This window comes from Syngnathus acus, chromosome 1 (assembly GCF_901709675.1).
Source record: "Syngnathus acus chromosome 1, fSynAcu1.2, whole genome shotgun sequence".
Lineage (NCBI taxonomy): Eukaryota > Metazoa > Chordata > Actinopteri > Syngnathiformes > Syngnathidae > Syngnathus > Syngnathus acus.
This window is the reverse complement of record NC_051087.1, coordinates 14,349,258-14,372,791: the sequence shown is the minus strand read 5'-3', so window position 1 is coordinate 14,372,791 and position 23,534 is coordinate 14,349,258. Positions and strand designations below refer to the sequence as shown.

General features: G+C 40.3%; 1 protein-coding gene across 2 annotated transcripts in view; it reads right to left on the bottom strand.

Annotated features, from left to right (window-relative positions):
* Nucleotides 1-23,534, bottom strand: part of sorcs3 (sortilin related VPS10 domain containing receptor 3) — a 260,977-nt gene that overhangs the window by 11,346 nt on the left and 226,097 nt on the right. The window contains exons 19-24 of one of the 2 annotated variants that reach the window (XM_037254275.1): nt 20,119-20,305; nt 16,425-16,558; nt 15,294-15,417; nt 14,847-14,959; nt 1,586-1,717; nt 1,394-1,493 (exon numbers count right to left, since the gene is read on the bottom strand). In XM_037254275.1, the coding sequence (XP_037110170.1) occupies nt 1,394-1,493; nt 1,586-1,717; nt 14,847-14,959; nt 15,294-15,417; nt 16,425-16,558; nt 20,119-20,305 (790 nt within the window). Of the gene's footprint in view, nt 1-1,393; nt 1,494-1,585; nt 1,718-13,735; nt 14,736-14,846; nt 14,960-15,293; nt 15,418-16,424; nt 16,559-20,118; nt 20,306-23,534 lie in introns of those variants that run through there. The other variant, XM_037254286.1, reaches the window with a different exon arrangement.

Genomic DNA, 23,534 nt, shown 5'->3' with positions numbered 1-23,534 from the left:
TATCCCTATAATTGTTCCCAACCGGGTCAAGTAGCGACTGAAAGAAACACACCTAGCATTGCGTGTAATCTGCCAATACTGACCAAATATGAAATATTATGATGCACCGCTTGTCTCGTGTGTGTTCACGGTGTTTCTACGCAGGGAGAGTGATTTCCCTTTTCTTCAAGAAGACAAGGAGGGGCACTCCTCAAAAAAGTTTTACACATCACCAGTCACTCTGGTTACTGACGGTGCTGGTGTTGGCAGCTAAATGCTATCTTGGTGTTACAGCGGTTGGCTTGGACCCACCTACGTCTCCACTCTCCTTTTTATCTGATTATTGTACTGCGTATGTAAATTCAAAGGTGTCACCGCTCGTTTCCCATTGGTGAACTGCATCTTCACTCATTCCTCATCTGCGAACGGCATCCACATTTTTTGGTAACTTTACTTGGTTGATTTTCCTAATCGGGGTTCGCTTGAAACTTGAAGGCTACAACTTGAGACTTGCTTGCTTGTGACTTGCACTTATGTGACTTACCCCAACCTCTTGTGGATACACAGATTTATTGTACCTTTTTCCATCCAATAGAAATGCTTTTAATTATTCAGCCTATCATAATATGCATTTGGCATAGACAACCAAAGATATATTTCTGATTAGTAATAATTTGTAAAAAATATTACGATAACATCAAAAAGTCTTTATTTATAATTCTGTGAAAATACTTCATGTGTTTGTTCTTTCAGTTTTTACCGAGCAAAACTCAAAGTGTATTGAACCGGACCGAACACCGTCATCACAAAACGGAGAATCGAACTGAACAGTGGATTTAGTGAATCTCAAAAACGTAAAGTAAAGTCCTTTTTTTAGAATCACCATCAGAAATTGAACAAATGTTCAGAATTTTCAGGCAGGCATTTCAGAGCCATTGTTTAAAGAAAATTTCCTGCCCTGTGTATTTTCAAAGGACACATCTTCAGAGGCGTAGCCAAGCCGGGGCGAGCCGGGGCGGCGCCCCGGTTAGGACTCCCTGCGCCCCGGTTGAAAAAAAATCGAGCTTTTTCGATTCTTCATTTTCCTGCCGTTTTTTTCTTTCGGTCTTGCGCGAATGTGCTTGCGCTATTCTATGTGCGCGATGTTATCCATTCACCGTTTGCCTCCCGGACCCGGATGTTGTTTTAGCGATCAGCGAACGGCGTGGGTGATGTTCGATTTTTTTTCCTGTGGGCGTGCGCCCCTACTGGAAAAATTCCTGGCTACGCCTCTGCACATCTTCATCATCAACAAATTATAACATTGCTGATAAAACAACGGTATGATGATGACAGAAACGAAGCAAAAAGAAATACATTAAGATGGTATAAATTAAATGGATTAAAAATAAAAAGGTACATGAAAATCTCTTACCCAGTGTTAGCTGCGTGTTATATACAATCACCCTCACACCAGGCTTCAGCTCAAACTCCACCAGATTCTGGTTCAGTGCACTTACAATTATCCTTGAAACCTGTTTAGAAGATGCAGCATGATTTTAATTATTAAAACTATATGATTCAATTTACAAAGTAACTTGGTATCAAATATACTTGTCACTCATACTTGTTCGAGTTCCTCCTCACTCTTTTTCTTGTCATGTGACTGGTTCTTGTGTGGTAACAGGAAAAGCTCAGCAGCAGTTGGAACTCCAGGGTACACAGCTACTAAAAGCTGGTCTTCTGGGAACTCAGCCACCTATAACGAAATAAGACAACATAATGCAGACTGCAAACAGTCTTTGAAGGGATATGCATTCGAGGAAGGAACTGTGTAATGTATATAATAATAAATAAATAAAAAATAAGAAATTATTTCTCGTCTCTTCTTAATTTCTGTCAAATCCAATTGAAATATCTTTAAAATAATATAGAACAGCAGCAATTAATCTCTTATTAAACTGTAATTATGGGCTCATGTACTCATTGTAAAAAAAAAACTCAATTTCATCGCTGTCATTGCATTTCTCCTCTTGATGTTCCCTTTGAAAACTATTCTTTAAGATGAACTCATATTTACAATGTAAGATGAAGTTTCAGTGGTGATCCTTCACTGTTAAAGTGAGTGATGTTTTTTTTCTGCTAAAAAAATTGACAATGCAGCAATGGCAAAGGCATAGCACTTATCCTGCATAGAAATTAGCCCCTAACCCAAAAATTGGACATACAATAGCAGAGAGCATTGTTTGAAATGGAGAGGAGGGAAGGTTGCTTCTATCAATGTCAGGTGTTTTCTGGATTACCCCCTCAAAAATATCAGGCTGCTTTGCTAAAACTAGTCCCTGTGCTAGCTATACAGTTGGCGTAGATCAAGCAAGTTAAAGATGATTGATTGTCAAAACTGTCAACTGACATTGGACCTCATTAACAAACAAATGTGATGAAATATTCTTACTCTGCGCACAAGTTCAGCGTACATCCAAAACACTGCATGCAAATGCGACCCAGATCAGATTTTCTTTTTTACCAATATCTGAACTGGATCAGATTTTTTGAGTTTGAACTGCTCAATTCCGATTTTTTTCAAATCCGACCTGGGTTACTTTCATATGTGATCCTAGATCAGGGGTGTCAAACTCATTTTTTTCACGGGCCGCATTGTAGTCATAACTTCTTTCGGAGGGCCATTATGACCGTCAACCCAAATAAATGTATGAGCACCTCATATTCTATACAGTAAAAGCTACAAAACAAACTGACAAATAACTCGTTTTCAAATCAGACGAGTAAAAACTGGTCAAATATTTACAAAAAAAGATATTAAAAGTGAAGACAATTTGCAATTCTAGTAATGATACACAAATTTGATGCACAATTTGTCTTCGCGGGCCACATAAAATGATGTGGCGGGCCGTATCTGGCCCCCGGGCCTTGAGTTTGACACCTGTGTCCTAGATCGTATACGTATCAGATTTTTTTTGTTCTCAAGGTGACATCAGTCTGAACAGACAGGTTGCATATATCCGACCTATACATCATGAAAAGCCCAATATTTGGCCCGCATAAGTGTGCGTGTGTGTGTGTGTGGGGGGGGGGCTAAGGGGGAATCAGATTTGAGCATTAGAAGCGGCAGTCTGAACCTCTTATTTTCTTCTTACCACTGTACCTAAGTGAGCGAATCAGAAGGGACCTATTCTAAAAGACTTATGCCCATGAGCCACAATCTGCATAAAGCTTGCCTTGTTTCCCTACTAAAGGGCATCTGTTTTATGTATGTAACCTGCAGTGAGGTTTCAAGTTGTGAGGGCCCCAAAATTTTGATAACTTTCTCAATCTTTATTTATCCTATTTTCAAAAGGTTGGTATCATTGAAAAACTTGTTAAACACCAAACCTCACATGTAATACTAATTATTTTAAATCAATTCCAAAGTTAAATTAGAGAATGTGGCACTCAAAACATAATTGTAAAAACTAATTAAGCGCTGAAAATAAATATAGTACAAGTTGTTAAAATGCACCTAAGGAAAAAATAAAGCACAGCAAAGAGGCATTTGACAATCACTCAATATGTTGTATGTATGTATGTATGCATGCATGCATGTATGTATTGTGTATGTATGTATGTATGTATGTATGTATGTATATTGCATAGTAAACTAAATTAATAGTTTAATAATATAAAAGAGTGAAAACACACCCTTTTGATAACCAACAGACTATAAAACAACTATATTTTGGAACAAAACAATATACATATAAAATAATATAAATATGGGATGACATCACTTACGTCCAATTGCCTAGGATAGTGATGTGTCACGTTTTCATACCATTGACATCAATGTTTGCGTTTTCAAACTGAAAATATAGTACAGCCACAGGACGCTCGCTCAGCTGGCAACTTCCTCAGCCACACCCCTTTCATCACCATAATGACTGTCACCTGTTCCCTCTTGTTACCTTGTGTATTTGAACCCTGCCCGTGTGTTTCTCCCTGTCGGTGTCTACTGTTGCTTTCCGTCTGAGTCCGCGCCTGTTGTCCCTGTACTGCAGGGGTGGCCAACCAGTCAGAGACTAAGAGCCACATTTTTTACTGTGTCATCGCAAAGAGCCACATCATACACATAAGCACACATGAACATTCCCCCCCCCACACACACACTCACACACACGCACACTCACACGCACAAACGCGCGCGCGCACACACACACACACCTCTGCTCAGCCAAATTTATTGTGTGACATTATCATGTCACGCACCAACATGATAATGACAAATTGACTCCTACAGTACTAAAACCACAGACCAAAGACCACATTTTCAACAATGAACATTGTGTGCATTGTCTCACACAGACAAACTCTCAGTTCAACAAATTCCACAAACAAAAACATAAGTTTTTTCACTTACTATGTGTGGCGGGACAGACCATTCGTTTTAGTTTGTCGTTTTCAGGAGATTTCAATAACGTCACTGAGGCATTTTTTAACAAACTCCACTTCATTGTATGGCTTTTTAGCCCGTGCAATGTTCCAAGCCAGTTGAAACAATGCAAGCGTGACAGTCTCTGAGTGCTTCGTAATTTTTTTGAAAAACTGTACCTATTTTTCTGCCTGACTTTTCAAAGTGTCCAAACTTGTGCTTGCGAAATTCAGTCCCTTTTGGAAAGTCCTTATCGATATTGGCATGAAGTGAGCTGAAGTGGCGCTGAACATTTGAAGCTTTTAAATGCGCTAATGACGTCCGACATATCAGGCAGAATGGCTTGCCATTGCGTTCAACAAAAAACAACTTTAACTCTGTTAAAAACGTCCTGTGTTCATCCTCATATATTCGTTTAGCTGTGCATTTTTTCCTTGCCATTTTTAGAGCGAAATTGACACTCCTCAAATGGGTTTGTCCCTCCTCCTTTGCGGGATTTCACCTCACGCGCATGCGCGTTTGACCAAAATACCATATTGAACTCAAGCGATGCAAATACGCACAAAAAATAAACACAAATGTTGATATGAACGTAAAAGAGCCGCATGGAACCAGCCAAAGAGCCGCATGCGGCTCGCGAGCCGCGGGTTGGCCACCCCTGCTGTACTGTGTGTCGTGTGGAGGCTCACGGTCAGAACCTGTCCCGAATCTGTTCCTGGTCCAAGTGGAATTCTGTTTCCTGCCCGCTGTCCACGAGCCTCTTTCCCGCCTGTGTCTTCCCTTCCCTTCCCTTCAATAAACCCTGGTCCAAGCTGCATTTGGTCCACTCATTTTCTAACATACAGTATCTCTGGCTAGTTTGTGACAGCTAAGAATGAAAAGATTAAGGTTGTTATTTAAAAAATGTGCATTAAATGTTATTTTTTATCATTACAGTAGTAATGGTTAAATCTGTCAAGTAAAAAAATATTTTTTTTTAATCATACATGGGTAGTTCTCTCAAATGATGGTCAAATAGCATTGTCAAACACTGACTCACTTGGTCAAGTAATTATTTTCTTCCCTTTATAAACAATCGCCATATTTTACGACTTACATATTGCAAACATACTGCAGCAATAAACTTGACTGAGATTTGTTGTGTTTGTGTGTCAGTGTATTTTGAGTGCTAAAAAATAGTCCATGCGGCCACTTCCAGTTTGTGAAGTAACATAACATACAACATAACCAACATACCAACATACTTGGCTGAATATCACTGCAACATGTTGTTAATCAAATCAGTATCTGTAATTTATGATATGTCATCATTAACAAATATGTCCTGCTCTTTACACCATTGGTTCCACAAGTGGTCATTCCCTATCCAACACTGTGACTTATTATATCCTTCCTTACAGCCGGGCTACTTCAGTATGTTGACCCGAAAACTGAATTTGTTCACTGCAGAATAGGATGTTAACATGTTTAAAAATGTCTCTTTTTTAAATTCTACGACAACCAACTAAACTGAAAGTCAAGCATGGGGTCCTTTTTATTGTTAACAAGCAAAACATAATATAGATCGATTATTTGAAACTAGCTGTATACACTATTTCATTGTCATATTCCTGAGTGTAATTATGCAGAATCATTATCAGCTGCAGCCATTTAGTCATTTGCGGAGGTAGGGGGGCACATGGGATAAAGACACGCACGCGTGCATGCACGCACGCAAACATACGCACGCACACACGCGCACACACACGTGTGTAACACTAAAAATCTGTTGTTGAGTTCTGATTTTAAATATTGGTTAAATAAATCACATATGATGAAACTTAATCGTCTACAATGTGAATCACCCACCCAAAATTCTTAAAATGTGTCTTTGGACAGACAGACAGAGAGACAGACAAACAGACAGATAGACAGACAGACAGACTTTCAGACAGACAGACAGAACATTTTAAACGGGCAACGCGCGGCCAGCTCACCCTGGCTGCAAAATTTACAACACAAAATATGTCTTTGGTCAAAATAAAAACAAAGATAATGATTTCCACATACATTTATAGAATATTCAAATTCAGCTTTTGATGAGCACTTACCTAGCTAAGGAGAAAATACCGTATTTTTTGCTCCATAAGGCGCACTGGACTATAAGGTGCACCTTCATTGAATTTTTTATTTTAGAAATTATTTCATATATAGGGCGCACTGGATTAGAATAGAAGCTATACTGCAACAAACTGAGGTTGACTAGGGTTGCGGTATGCATCCACTAGCCAATAACCAATCAGCCCTCAGTAAACGATCACGTTTCTCAAACCATCTCCTATAAAGGTGATCGGAACCTACTAAAGTTCGATCTAACACATTGGTACTGCTTACTTATGTTTCCCTTCCATATCGATCCGTAAATTTACTCGAAACATTAACGGAGCAGCCTATTTTGTGAAATGAAATAGCCTTGTGCGTATAGCAGCTATTATTATAGCATTAGCCACCCGCAAACTTCCATGAGCCTCAGCTCACAGACTCCCATGAGCCTCAGCAAAGTGTCATGGCGGCCCCTTGAAAACAATCACGTTTCTCAAACTCTCTCCCATAAAAGTGATCGGAACCGACTAAAGACTGATTTAACACATTGGTGCTGCTTATATATGATTCCGTTGGATATTGATCCGTAAACGTACTCGAAAACATTCACGGAACATCCTATTTTGAAATGAAATAGCCTCGCCAGTACAGCTATTCAGTGACGCCCCCTGACCACGGTTGCCATAATGCTGGGAAGCGGTGTGACCTTGTAATTTACTAGTCGTACTAAAACGTACTGAAACATTTTGGCAGAGCGCTGTGTACAACCAGTATGGGTCAACAAATTCATCAATTGATCCATATATAAGGCGCTCTGCATTATAAGGTGCACTGTGTTTTTTTGAGTAAATTTTAAGTTTTTAAGTGTGCCTAATAGTGCGGAAAATACGGTAGTTACGAACATCAACTAAAGATTCTTTCTTTTGTCTTTCACACTGACCAGACCTAATTTTTTTCCAGCATGGAGAGACTGTGAAGGCATGTTCAATGAGAGTTGGGGAAAAAAAGGCTGTAATGCCAGAGCTGCTTGCTTCCGGTACTTCCCGAAGATAGCATGAATTCTACTGTATGTTTAGCTTGTAAGATACATCTCCTCGGTAAGTTACAGATCTGACGTCAGGAAGATCCTTGATAAAAATTCAGACAGAGGTTCAAATTCCCACATTTTTGATGGAACTTAAACACATCAGCAGTTGCAGCACAACATATGCTATACAGACTGCAATAGAAGAGGAACATTCGTTCTCTGTTTTATCTGATTTTTTCTGGTCACCTGAAGTGCGGGGATATATGGCGGTCGGAATGAAACTGCGGGGGACGTGTCCCTCCCCCATCCTGAGTGTCATCTGCAACTATGTGCGGAGGGAATGATGTAATGGTGTCTCTGTGTCTACAAAGTAACGAGCTAAACTCAATATCCGTTAATTTCCTATGTAATTACAATATGTTAGTGCAAGTGACGCTTTGAATAAATTGCAGCGGTGATTTTATGTGAACAGATAAAATGTACATCATGGGTGGCTCTGTTCATCCTGTTTTAGGTGTACCCTTACTACAACATACCTTATTCCAATGATCAGCTATATCAGCAAGCTTAGCAAATGCCTGATAACAACCCCGATGATTTGAATCAGGTAGTATCAGCAGTAGGGATACATCTCATGCCACCTGTACATCTGAAGATTTTGAAAAGGCCCTTGAAAGACTATGAATCTCACACAGGCTCACATTTCGTTTTTCGCCTTAGTCTAGTCTACACTGAGATTTTACAAAGACTGAATTTTGCATGGTCAGAAATCAAGACCACAACTAGATTCTTTAGGCATTTTGTTTCCCACAATGCATTTTTTCCTATCATGCTGCTGGTAGAATCCTATGAAAGGGAGAATCAGATGTTTTTGGCTCCAAGTCCAGAGTTTGCAGCATTTTGTGCAGAAAAACACTAAAAACACCAACAAGTGTTAATGACACAGAATGTAGGCACGGCTCTACACACATTGGTGTCTATGTATGTATATAATACATATATAGATAAATATTACTATATATATTAATATATGCTTTAACACAGTGGTCCCCAACCTTTTTTGCACCACGGACCGGTTACGTGTCAGAAATATTTTCGCGGACCGGCCTTTATATAAATAAATATATTTATATATTTATTATTTAAATATTTATATACCGTAATTTTCGGACTATAAGTCGCGGTTTTTTTCATAGTTTGGGTGGGGGGGCGACTTATACTCAGGAGCGACTTATATGTGTTTTTTTTTTTTCAAAAAATTTCAAAAAAAAAAAAAAAAAAAAATGAAACCGCGATAAACGAACCGCAATGTAGCAAGGGATTACTGTAATTTGAATTTCAAGTGACGACAGCAGCGCGAAACCATCTGCGTCACTCCAATTCATTAAATCCATCAATCGTCCTTTGTCAACAATGCGTGCGCGCCGCTGACGGCTTTTGCACTTAAAAATATTCCACAGGCCCATATAACGATATATAAATTATATATCAAATAACTATTATATAAGCAATAATGTTATCAAACCATCTGTGCACTCTAAATCATTAAATCCATCGATCAAATTCCTCGTCCTTTGTCAACATCGCCGCGCGTGCGCCCTGACGTCAGCCTCGTCGTTATTCCACAGATCTACTATATAACTATATTGTAGCGTTAACAAAGTTCAAGGAAAGACGTGGGTTTGGTAAACGGCTCTTTATTTAACAAAACAAACTTACAGGCGTGTGGCGGCGTGGACGTCCAGCCACGGAAGGGGACGAGAGCTCCATACAATAGGACCGGGCGTGCGTAGAAGCCATGACCGAGCCCCATGCACCGTCCTCGGACAGCCACCCGGCTGAGCGCCGGGCCTCGACTTCCATCCACGGAGCTGAAAGGCAGCTCGGTAGAGTAGGACCGGGCGTGCGTAAAAGCATTGTCCGAGCACCATCCACCGTCCCTGGACAGCCACCCGGCCGAGCGCCGGCGCCCGACTTCAATCCACGAAAGTGAAAGTAAGCTGGACGAGTGACGCGCGACAGCAGCGCGACAGCAGCGCGACAGCAGCGCGACGCGACGTCGCGCGTCAGCAGCGCGACGGTTGTTTACATAAAGGACAAAGATCGACTCGTCCAGCTTTCTTTCACTTTCGTGGATTGAAGTCGGGCGCCGGCGCTCGGCCGGGTGGCTGTCCAGGGACGGTGGATGGTGCTCGGACAATGCTTTTACGCACGCCCGGTCCTACTCTACCGAGCTGCCTTTCAGCTCCGTGGATGGAAGTCGAGGGCCGGCGCTCAGCCGGCTGGCTGTCCGAGGACGGTGCATAGGGCTCGGTCATGGCTTCTACGCACGCCCGGTCCTATCGTATGGAGCTCTCGTCCCCTTTCGTGGCTGGACGTCCACGCCGCCACACGCCTGTAAGTTTGTTTTGTTAAATAAAGAGCCGTTTACCAAACCCACGTCTTTCCTTGAACTTTGTTAACGCTACAATATAGTTATATAGTAGATCTGTGGAATAACGACGAGGCTGACGTCAGGGCGCACGCGCGGCGATGTTGACAAAGGACGAGGAATTTGATCGATGGATTTAATGATTTAGAGTGCACAGATGGTTTGATAACATTATTGCTTATATAATAGTTATTTGATATATAATTTATATATCGTTATATGGGCCTGTGGAATATTTTTAAGTGCAAGAGCCGTCAGCGGCGCGCACGCATTGTTGACAAAGGACGATTGATGGATTTAATGAATTGGAGTGACGCAGATGGTTTTATTAACGTGTTATTTATGTAATAGTTTTTTGAATAACTCTGAATTTTACGTCAGGGCCGTTCTCAGCTCTTAGTTTGTGTTTATGTCACGTTAGCATAGCTATCGTTTAGCCTGTTGTTGCTCGTTCATGACTGTTCTTGGTGTTGGATTTTGTCGAATAAATTGCCCCCCAAAATGCGACTTATACTCCGGAGCGACTTATATATGTTTTTTTTCCACTTTTTTGGGCATTTTATGGCTGGTGCGACTTATACTCCGGTGCGACTTATAGTCCGAAAATTACGGTATATAAATAGGATGAAATAAAATGATACGACTGGCATAAAAACAAATATAAACCACATAAAAATAAAACGTTGAATTAGTGGGAGCACCGAGCTCTTTTCTCAGAAATGAGCCGTTCCCATCTAGGCGTAATCGGAGACAATGACACCCGAAGTGGTTAAGGTTTGTCTTTAAATGCAGGATGCTTGGTCTCCATGTGCCGAAGCAGGTTTGAAGGCTTCATTGCCTCGTTAGCTAGCCTTTCGCCACATATGCGGAGTGCACTTGGCGCGTCAGTCACCTGTGGCGATAAATCCATATTTTAAGTAGGACTCCAGAAATGTTCTTTTAAATGCAGCTTTCCTTTTCTTAGAAGTCGTAGCCTCTTCTTCTTCAGTGTCCTCATTGGACGTTTTTCCCTTTCCGAAGAAGCTTTCCAAACTTCTCTGTTTCTTGCTCATTTTTGCTTGCCTCGCGGGCTTGACTGTGGTGACATGTCACGTGACCGAGACGAGCGCCCTGTGTCAAGAGTCCTTATTTTTCAGATGCACCGACAGATGTAATTGGGAGAGATTCGCCAAATTTTTTATATTTTTCAAAATAAATTCTTACTCATTTTTGCTAGCTTTGCGGGCTCGACTGGGGAAACATGTCACGTGACCGGGACGAGCGTCTTAACCTGAATGAATTGATCGTCAATGAAAAAAAAAAAATATATATATATTATTATTTTTTATTTTTATTTTTTTCCTGTGCGGCTCCGCGGCCCGGTACCAAGTGACCCACGGACCGGTACCGGTCCGCGGCCCGGTGGTTGGGGACCACTGCTTTAACATACGTATATATGTATAAATGTATAAATGTATACATAAGTATTTACCGTTTTTTTCCGTGTATAATGCGCCCCCATGTATAATACGCACCCTAAAAATGGCATGTTGATGCTGGAAAGAAGCCTGTACCCATGTATAATACGCACCCAATTTTTCTTTTTTTTTTTTTTTTTTTTTTTAAGTCCCAATGATCGTCACACACGCAGGGAGGCAATGGGTCCCATTTTTATAGCCTTTGGTATGGTCTTAACTAGGCTGGATGTATTTTTTTTTGTTGGCGTTGATTTCTCCGACTGCCCGTAAAGGCACCACCGCGATCAGATGAAAAGAGAGGAAAGTGACGTGCGGACATGTGAAAAAGGCGGCTCTGTATGGGAGAGACGTTGAAGAGGAATAAAAACACCCTTGGAAACCAAAACTTGCCCCTCGTCGTGACTCGGAGCCGCAACAAATGTTTCGGATTTGTGTAGGGTACATTGTGACAGCAAACGAGCAGGTGATCGAGCAAGCGTCTGATACGAGAGCATTGCGTTCGTATGGAGCGTGTTTGAAGTGAACAGCAGAGACGAAAGGAACAAGGCAAAGTGTTGTGAAATAAAATATTACCTGTAATACGCATTTTGTTATTTGCTGATTGTATTAAACTATCACATTCATTGTCAGTCAAGAAGAGAAGAGGACTATTATCCCTTCTTTGACGAAATGACCAGAGCACAGTGCAAACACACTATTGTTCTTGTAACGTGTTTTGTATTTGTCTGCCCCTCGCTCACCGTCGGATCATTGCATGTGTTACTGTCATGATGATTGATTGATTGATTGAATATTTATTGGTCCCCAGGGGTGGGGAAATTCAGGCCCCAGCAGTATCCACACCACAGAATGGGTATACAAAAGACACACATGGCATGAGCGCAACTCAATAACTCTCATAAGGCTGCCACACAACGGTGCCACAAAGAAAGTCAGAAAGTGCTCAAGATAAAAGCCATCAAAGCAAAACAAAGCTAAAAGACAAAGGAAAAAAAGTAACAGCGGCCAACCAGCACCCCCAATACAAGAGAACACCCCAAAACACACAAAATAGCCTCCACGGGGTCCATCGACAGGTGTAAGGGCAGTCCAGTTCAACGGCGCCCAATGGACCGTGGTCGTGAATCGGTGAAAACATCACAAAGCAGGCAAACGTGTGAGCAGCGTCCCGGGCACCCAGCCGGGGCACGTGCAGATGGTCACCACGGGGCTAGCATGGCGAAAGTCGTTGGTACCGACGAGCACGAGGGAGCGGACTCCCCACAGGGGTTGCGGCTGCAAGGCCAAGGCGAGGGACCCGGTCATCACTGGCCGGATAAGCAGGAAGCCGCCGTAGAGTTACGCCGGCTCAACCGATGATCCCGGTCCCAGGAAGAAAAAAAAATAAAATAAAATATCCGATCCGAAGAGATACCGAGGTGCGGTAGAAGGCACCAGCATCGCCGAATGGACAAAAAGACAGAAAGAAAAAGGAGAAAAGAAGGAAATAAAGAGGAAAAGAGAGAACACTGCTGGGAGGCAGCCACTCACGGCGCCATACCAAGAAGATCTGTTTGTCTGTTTGGTTTCTGTTCCTGTCTTTGGTAATGTCACCCTGTCTTTTTGTTCCACGTCTTTGTCGGTCAGTCCTGTTGTTGGTTTTGTTGTACCATGATTTTCTTAAAAAAAATAATAAAAAAAAACGAATTTTTTTTTAAAAATTAAAAAAAAATTGTACCCATGTATAATGCGCACCCCAGATTTTAGGACAATAAATTAGTTAAATTTTGCGTATTATACACGGAAAAAAACGGTATACCATATAATCATTATTATTTATGTCACTGTTGGTGTTCATCCGATTCGGGGATAGAACCGACTCTCAACTGGCTCGCTGACCGTTGAGCTTAAGGTTGTGCAGCACTCAATACAGCTTTTTAAGTTAGGGGAAGTGTCAGTGGTGCGCAGCGTAACCTGTTTTCATTCTTTGATTATTTGTCATTTTAAGCGGTGAATCTCGAGTGTCGTGAAACGGAGCTGCTGAGGCTTCACTCAAGAGTTCGACACGTGCGACAGTGTTGCCAGACTCATCATTAGAAGGAACCTCTCAATGATGATTTGTGGAAACATGATGCACTTGAGGTCAAGTTTAAGCTTCACATTGTCATTATCTTCTGTTGTGTGTAGTTATGAGGGAAACAAATATTACCGAATTTTCCGGACTATAAGTTGCTCCGGAGTACAAGTTGCACCGGCCATAAAATGCATAATAACGAAGAAAAATACATATATAAGGCACACTGGCATATAAATCGCATTTTGGGGGGAAATGTATTTGATAAAATCCAACACCAAGAACAGACATGTCATCTTGAAAGGCAATTTAAAATAAAAATAGAATAGAGGCAACAGGCTGAATAATTGTACGGTACGCTAACGTTTTATGTCACAAACAACAAACTGAGAACATGCCTGACGTAACATATTAAGTTATTCAGATGACTATAGCATAAATAACATGCTAACAAGTTTACCAAACCATCCATCTCACTCCAAATAACTAAATCCAATGAAATCTTCATCCTCTGTGTCACTTTTAAACAACTCGGCTAACTCCGGAGGTAGAAGATTCGGCGCTTCCTCTTCTACGTAACTTACGTCAGACTCATCAACACAATTATCAACATGGGCCTAGAGCACCCTCTTGCGGTTTAGTGTGAAAATAACATGTGAAATGATATCATAATGTCTTAATAATTTCACACATAAGTCGCTCCCGAGTATAAGTCGCACCCCCAGCCAAACTATGAAAAAAACTGCGACTTATAGTCCGGGAAATACGGTACATTAGATGTTGGAATGAAATATTTCCCAGATGCACTGTACATCCACACACTGTATATCCACGCGGTTTAAACAGTGGCATATTATTTATAGTCAGAAATTGCTGTGTAAAATATAGCAATTGCTCTCACAACTCCTATATTTCAATGTCGAAAGAGTACATGCCGAAAGTCCACACACACACACGCACGCATGCACACACGCACGCACACACACACGCACACACACACACACACACACACACGCATACATACATACGCTCACGCAACCTCAGTAAAACATGAATAGGTCCCTTCTAAGCTCCCATGCTCAGAACCTAGCAGATCATTTTATACAGTGTGTCTGACTTTTAGAATTAAGAAATTAGAGCTCATGAGGCAATTTCCTGAGGGACAAGGGAAGCAGAGGCGTCTTCACACCTGTCTGATGATGAATCACAGGGTGGCCTGAGGGTGTTCTCTTTCCGCACCAATGACTTCAGAGTATTGGACAGCACAGGTAATGGGGATAAAGGAAATAACTGAGAAAAACCTAGACAAAGAATCATATAGCCGATACGAAGATAGAAAGAAAAGCATATCAAAGGCAGTGACGGGGAGGTGGGCGAAAAAAGAGATCAGGGAGTGAATGAAAATCACTCACTTGGAGAACAGCCTTCTTAATTACTCTCCCCACATCCTGCCTCCACTCGGATAAATCGGGGTTGAAGTCATCCAGATTTGGGGAGAATGACAAAAGAAGTGATTTGAAGAATTCTGTCAAGGAGAGTCAGGAACAGTTTAATTGATTTATATTAGGGTGGCATTCTTTTTTTTTTTTCAAAATTTGAGTTCTAGCACCTGTCATCATTTATCTCATAGTCAGTCTCAGGTTCGTTATATTCCCTGCACTAATTGTGGGCTAGATACACACAGATTACAGCCAGTCAAGTTAAAAGCAATGCTGCACGCTAATAAATCATCATCCTTCTCAGATACTTACAGTCATCTCATTTAATTTCAGATAAAGATAGACAACATTATGTACAGGTTATCAGTGTGAGCTGACTGTTTATTTAACATTTGAGTTTCAAGAACAAAATGTACTTACCTCTAACTGCTATAGTTTTGGTATCTTGGAATATAACGTTGGCTGCAGATACTTGAACTGTGAGAGAATACACCCCCTCAATGGGAAAGGTATATGAGACACTCCCATCTAATGTGACCATTGGCTGCAAAAATAGAGAGCTCTCAATCAACAATTAAACTCAGTAGGATACACCAGTCAAATCTATATCACATATGTCTGTCACATATTATCATGTCACATCTTTATCTGTGGACCTTATCCTTAGCTATAAGTCTTTACTGCATGCATATTTGCTTTTGCTGTGCTGAGTGTGTATTAAAAGCTCATGTTAATAAATGACAGAAGTTGGTTATTTTGATCACTTCGTATTTTAACATGTTATGGTTTGTTCACTCAGGTGACAGGGGGCTGGCTATCGCATGTCAGCATTCGACAAGGAATTGTAGAAAACACAAAGAAATGTTAAATCAGCTAAAGCACAAGTGAAAGTGACTGACACTGTGGGGGTGGTCAAAAGTTACAAAATTGAATCTGCTCTTCATCTAAACAACAAAAATATTTGCAGAATTCAACTGGTTTTCACTGCGCTCTATCTTTCTATATGGGGCCTTGGTGAAGAAAAGCAGCCTCGCAACATGATGCTGCTGCACCATTGTTTCACATGTGTGGGTGTGTTCTAAGTGATGTGCAGTGTTCATTTTCAGCCACACACATTAGCACCCTGCATTCAGGACAACATTTTCAATTTTTGTCTGATCTGACCAGACCACATTTGTGTGGCCCCAGAATTACTTTTATCACCTTATATAGAGGACATGTTCAATATTTGTATGTATCTTGTATGTATCTTTCCATTTTACAATTTGTGCAGGTTTATCTTGTGACATCCAAATAAAGTATAATTACATTTGTAGTTGCTCGGTGGCAAATAACGATTAAAATTAGCTTTTGGTTTTGATCATAGGGTACAATAATATTCGAAGAAAAGAGGAGAAAAAAGTTTAGTAAGGAAAGATTGTGTCTTATTTTTTATATCACTAAAATCTAGCATTTGAACAGGGGTGTGTAGACTTTTAGTAGCTACTGTATAGACAGCCACTGTGGGTAATATTACTAGTAAATAAGTAAATAAAGCTTGTAGAGAGTTACCTCAGTGATGTTGCCAAGCCACCAAAAATAGGTGACTGTGCGTGGATGAGTGGGTAGGACAACTGCTGAGATATTAACTTCCTTGTTTCTAATGACAACAAAGGGAGCCAGAAGCTGGACATTCTCCACGGGACCTAAGAGAAGAGTACAAGGGAGTAAAATAAATAAATAAATAACTAAATAGCTGGCCTGAAGCTTATTTTGAGAATAATAATAATAATAACAATAATAACAACAACAACAACAATAATAATAATAATAATAATAATAATAATAGCACTACTACTACTACTAATAATAATAATAATAAATATTTGAAAAAAATACAATTACACATTTTTAATACAGTTCCAACCAATAGATAACCCTGGTAACAATAAGGCCAAAGTAACCTATATATTAGTAATAAATAAAAAGTACATCGACAATTGTGTTAATATGAATCTGCATCCACTGTATGTGAGTTTATCTGTACGCCATACATGTGTCATCCGTTTTGAAGCTCTTGACTCAGTTACAGTAATCCCTTGTTTATTGCGGATAGGTGAAGATCCGCGATATAGATCAAATATATTGTTACAATATCCACAAAAGGCTTTTATGAACCTTTATTGTATTTTTAAATACTTTATTGTACTTTTAAACGTTTCTGTATTTTTACATATTTTACACTTGTAAACATTTTAAAGTCAAACTAACTTTCAGAAACATTCTTATTTATTCAAATGAATAAGAAAATAAATAAGAGTAAATATATTGTTACAATATCCACACAAGACTTTTATGAACCTTTATTGTAGTTTTAAACACTTTATTGATTTTTTTAAACACTTTTTTTTATATTTTTATACATTTTTATAAAAATTTTAAAGTCAAACTGACTTTCAGAAACATTCTTATTTATTTAAATAAATGAGAAAATAAATAAGAGTAACTATATTGACAGCCACACACGACTTTTATGAACCTTTTATGAAGTGTAAACGTGTCAGACTCCTCTCTGCTCTTGTGTGCTGGCCGGCACCCCCACGGCCCAGCGCAAGGGTATCCGCAAAATACTTTTATGCTTTCATTTTTAAACACTTTATTGTACTTTTAAATACTTTATTGTATTGTAAATTATTTAAACAATTTAAAGTGTAAACGTGTCACAGCCGCTCTGCTCTTGCAGTGCTGGCCGGTTGACACGGCCCAGCGCGAGAGCATTTGCACAAGACTTTTATAATTTTATTTCTAAACACTTAATTATATTTGTAAACACTTTTCAAACATTTTAAAGTGTAAACGTGTCACTGCTCTTCTCTGCTCTTGCTGTGCTGACGGGCTGACGCGCCCCCTGCGGCCCAGCGCAAGGGCTTCCGCACAAGACTTTTATGATTATTTTTAAACACTTTATTGTATTTTTAAACACTTTATTGTATCTTTAAAGACTTCTTAAAGAGCTTTAAAAAGCTTGCTCTGCCCGTCTGCTTCGATGACGCATGATGCGCACTCGTTGACCGAGCCGGCTCGTCAGCTCTCCTCGTCGTCCTGCTCTGCAGTCATTCCAGCCCTCCTTGTTTCCTTTAAACTTTGTGTGAGCCCTTGTTGCATTTGGTTGTCCTGTCTCTTTCGTGTCAAAAGGAAGTGCAAATCAGAGATGCTCCCGATTCTGTTGACGGAACGAAGTGAAAGAGTAGATACGTAGCGTGACTGCGGGAGGCCGAGATAAAGCGTAGCTAGAACTGCTCTTACAATTCCAAACCAATCAGCGGCAAAGATCAACATGTTCCCATTGGTCTTGCCTCCTCTACCGGCATAGACATATGGGCAGACAAAGTCCTGCACGCAAGTGATGCCGTAAAAAGCCACAATGCAGCGAATATATCCGCAATATTTGTTTTCACAAAAACTCGCGATGCATTGAGGCCGCAATAGGTGAAGCGCAAAGTGACGAGGGATTACTGTATTTGCTCTTGGTGCTGTGAACATTTGGTTTGAGATTAAAACTTGACATAGGTTCTGGGTTGGTTTATGATATTATAAAGGATAACGTTATGTAGTACATGACTTTCATGTTAAATGTTATTGTCTCGGTAGTCTTCACTCCCAAGGCTTATTTAGCACTCATCTTCTTGAATCAAAACTACCGTATTTTTCAGACTTAAAGTCGCTCGGAGTACAAGTCGCACCAGCCATAAAATGCACAATAAAGAGGAAAAAAACATATATAAGTCGCACCGGAGTTTAAGTCGCATTTTGGGGGAAATTTATTTGACATCCAACACCAAGAACATACATGAACCAGCAACAACAGGCTAAACGATACGGTATGCTAACGTGACATAAACACAAACGAGGAGCTGAGAACGGGCCTGATGTAACATTAACAGTTATTTAAATAACTATAACACAAATAACATGTTTATCAAACCATCTGTGTCACTTCAAATCATTAAATCCATTGATCGAATTCGTCTTCCTTTCTGTAAACAACGCTGCGTGTGCGGCACGCCGCTGACGTCGGACTCGTCGTCAGTTGCAGTTCAAATTATTCCACAAGCCCATATAATGATCTATAAAGTATATATCAAATAACTATCATATAAACAACAATATTATCAAACCATCTGTGTCACTCCAAATCATTAAATCCATCGATCGAATTCCTCATCCTTTATATAAACAACGCCACGTGTGCGCCGCGCCGCTGACGTCGGACTCGTCGTCAGTTGCAGTTCAACTTATTCCACAGGCCCATATAATTATAAACAATTTTATCAAACTATCTCTGTAACTCCACGTCATTAAATCCATCGATCGAATCCTTCGTCCTTTATGTAAACAACGCCGAGTGTGCGCCGCGTGTGTGCCGCGCCGCTGACGTCGGACTCGTCATCAGTTGCAGTTCAAATTACAATAATCCCTTGCTACATCGCGGTTCGTTTATCGCGGTTTCACTACATCGCGGATTTGTTTTTCCAAATTAAAAACAAATAAGATTCAAAATAAAACTTTTAAATTGAGGAATTATGGCACAAATGTTGCCCACTCGTCAGCGGAAAGCGGGGATTGCCCACACAATTGCAGTGCATACACTTGTACCTACACTTGTACAAGTGCATACACTTGTACATACACCCCCTGCTCTGATTTGACCAGAGGCCAGGGGTTCACCAAACTTGTCCACTCTCACCACCACCCTGTTTTCTCTCAATAAATACTCTCTTGCAAGAGTCCAAAGTCAGACTTCGTTCGAACATCGCTGTATGCACAGTGACAAACGTTTTCTCCACTTGCAAGTGCTAAAAGGGCATACTGTCTCCCGTGTGGTTCTTGCAAATAAGTTAGAGTGAGCACCACTCTAACATGAGTCAAGGACAACTACTCCTCCATTAGAATTAAAAGAAATACAACTGTGTATATTAAATTTAACTGAGTGAAGTCTGTGGGATTAATGTATAGTTAAATTAATGCTGATTTAATGAAAATATCAATGTAATGTTTTTTCCAATAGTTTTTTTTTCATCACAATAGCAACAGTTAAATTCCAGTGAATCACAATTCACTTTAAATGAGCTACAGTATAACAGAAATAAAACCAATTTCTAATCCCTCATTTGATTTTATGTTGTTCATGAAGTGACACATTTTATTCAGTAGATTTTACATGTGGAAGAGCAAAGATGTACTTTTGGACAATGTAGACACTTACACGTGACATGCAGATGGAGTGTTGTTGTGTCATAACCCAGGGAGTTTTCAGCCAAAGCTGTGACACAAAATATCCCTGCAGACTTGTAGACATGTTTGATGCCTTCTTCAGCCCAGCTGAGGTTCGAATATGACACAGCTATGCCATCGCCAAAATCTAGTTGGATGTTTGTCCGTATAGAATCGCCCTGAAAGACAGCACAAATGTCATTTGGTCCACAATTCAAAATACAATGCTATTGTATATTATCTTTTGTGTTGAAGGACACTGTATGTGTAAGCTTCAGGGGCACATTTATTGAGACATTTGGAGAAAAAGGGCAAACACTAGGAAATTAATTTCACAGAGGGCATAATAACTTGTTGAAAGTGAAATGGGAGAAATGTTTGTGACACATGTGACATGTAATCTATTTTGACATGTGCACACCCAGAAAAAGACAACCGTAGGTCATTTTTGAGGGACATAGAATTCCTACACAGAACTGGTCATGCTCTCCATCAGTGATTTAATTTGGTACCTACACCGTAAGAAACACAAACTATAAACCGAAGAACATGTGAGTGGCATATTGCAGATCCAATTAAATCCAACTCACAGCATAAGATGAGGTACTCAGCTTCAGTATATGTGGACACATAAAGACATTTAAAAAAAGCAGAATTTAACCTCACAAGATCAAATACACTATTTGCTGTACTATATAAAAATAAGCACTATTTCTGCTGTGCTTTTCAGTGAGCGAAAAATATTCTGCTGATTAAATCTTTGTACCGTATTGGGCCGAAGATAAGACGGTGTTTTTAGCATTTAAATAAGACTGAAAAAGTGGGGGTCGTCTTACATTCGGGGTCAAGACATTATACCCATTCTCAACGCTAAATGGCGCCAGATATCTTCAAAGTGAATGCTGAACTTAACTCCCCAGGCCAAAGCGAACCCCTGTCACGAAGAATAAAAATAAAAATAGCGGTAGCAGTTTGCATTATTTTATTGCAATGTTTTACCTTATTCAGATTTGTTTCAAGACTACAGTTACAGTTAGACTTCACTTTGATGGTTAATGCAGTTATTGAAATTTTGTTGTTTTATCACAGTAGATTGGTTAATTTACATTTCAAAAACCAGAAGCCATTCATTTACAAATGTAATTGCACTATAGTTTACATATTTAAATGTTCAGATACTAAGATGTGGTAGACAGTTTTTGCATGATTTGAATGAGGCAAAATAACATGTTTGTTCTCTTGAATATATTGTTATAATCATTTGTTTCAGATGCACTGTAATTATTTTCTGTATAAAAATTAAAATTGGTGTTCAAAAAGTATTTTTTCGAACTTGAGTCTTGAAAAAGAGGGGGTCGTCTTATAATCAGGGTCGTTTTATATTCGGGCCAGTAAGGTAATCGTGCAGTCATGCTTATACCTATAATTCAAGACAAGATTAAGTTTTGTCCTTTATACAAATTATATAATTTAGTCTAGTACAATATGAATGGGTAAATGAAAATAAATTGCATCTTTAAATATTGTAAATATATTTACATTATAGTCAGGAAATACAATGATACATGGTTATAAAGTCTAAAAGTTGTTTAATTATGTTTACCAAAGCATAATCACGGGCGGCACAGTGGTGGACTGGTTAACACATCCGCCTCACAGTTAGGAGGGTGTGGGTTCCATTCCACCTCCGGCCCTCGCTGTGTGGAGTTTGCCTGTTCTACCCGTACCCGCGTGGGTTTTCTCCAGCCACTCCAGTTTCCTCCCACATCCCAAAAACATGCATGGTAGGCTGATTGAGCACTCCAAACTGCCCCGAGGTGTGAGCGCGAGTGCGGATGGTTGTTCGTTTCTGTGTGCCCTGCGATTGGCTGGCAACCGGTTCAGGGCGCCTACTGCCCGGTAACTGCTGGGATAGGCTCCAGCACGCCCATGGGGACAAGCGGTATAGAAAATGGATGGATGGATGAAGCATAATCATTTTTGTAAAGCACTAGACTTGTGTAAACTGTATGTTGTTACTATTGTTTCAGAAGTTGTCAACAGGGTAAATTAAATGATCAAAGGTTGAGGGGTGCGAAGCTCTGGACCAGGCAGGATACTAAATGTAACTGTTTTGTGCATTTTAACACAATTTAATTTGCTCATTTCTGAAAGAGAAACATACTTTTTTGGTAAAGTGTGTGACAAAATATAAGTTATGACAATGTTTTATCTAAATGTTGAACCACAGAAAAAGAGAAATTGATTGGTGTTACAAAGCGAATATATTATGACTGTAGTAATCTGCAACTTTTTGATACAGCATCCCAGAAAGAACATTCACGTGTGAGTTTTTATTTTCTCCACATGGTGTGGCTCAAGTGAAGAATAGAAGAGATGGTGTCCTCAGTAGAGCCGTTGGGCCAGCAGGCAAAATATGAAGGGTCGAATATGGGGTGAGCACAGAGGGGATGTAATGTTTCACCATTCTCTTGAAGCACTTCATCATGATGGGTGTGAGTGCGACGGGGTAGAAGAAATTGAGGGATGAGATGGTGGATTTCTTTGACACTGGGATGATGAAGGAGGTCTCAAAGCAGGCTTAGACTTTGGCTTGGTTCAGTGAAATGTTAAAATGGCCATTCGAACACAAGCAAGGATGTCAACATACTCTTTGAGCACCTGACTGGGAATGTTTGGACCAGGAGCTTTCAGAATGTTGAGTCCCTTCAGAGACCTCCTCACATCAGCAGTGGTAAGAAAGGGTGCCTTCTCATGACAGGAGGACTGTTATTTAGTTACTCCAACCTCCCCAAAAAGTCATTCAGCCCATTGAGGAAGTCAGCATCATAGTATGCATGGTTGAGGTACTCTTTTGTCATTGGTAATGGTCCAAATGGCCCGCCAAATGTTCCTGGGCTTTGCTACTCTGATGGCCGATGGTTGAGGTCGGGTTTTGGTTGGTAAGGGTGATGTTTCTAATAGTGCTGATGTCATCTGCATTTTCTGATGGAAGCTGAGATGGACATGGCATACTCATCTGCATCAATGATGCTGTTGAATGATGCAACTGCCTTGAACATTGCCAGTCTGGACATTCAAAATATTCCTGCAGATCCCACATTTCCCCCTCAGGCCACACTCTCTCTCTCTTTTGGCATCTGCCAAATTGGTAAACGCACAGGAAGCCCTGCGGTGAGTTGCTGTCTTGCCTGTTTTAGAAGTTTCCCTTCTCCAGCACACATGATTTAAATGATCAGGATCATCGGGCTTCCACAGAGTTTGCTGATGAGCTGATCATTTGAATCGTTTGTGTTGAACAAGGAAGGGCTTGCCTTTACAAACAGCTTGGGCTTTGGTACTGGCCCTTTTGAGAGGGGTTGAACTCTCTTCTATTCTGGAGTTGCTCATGGTGAAAGGGACCAAACG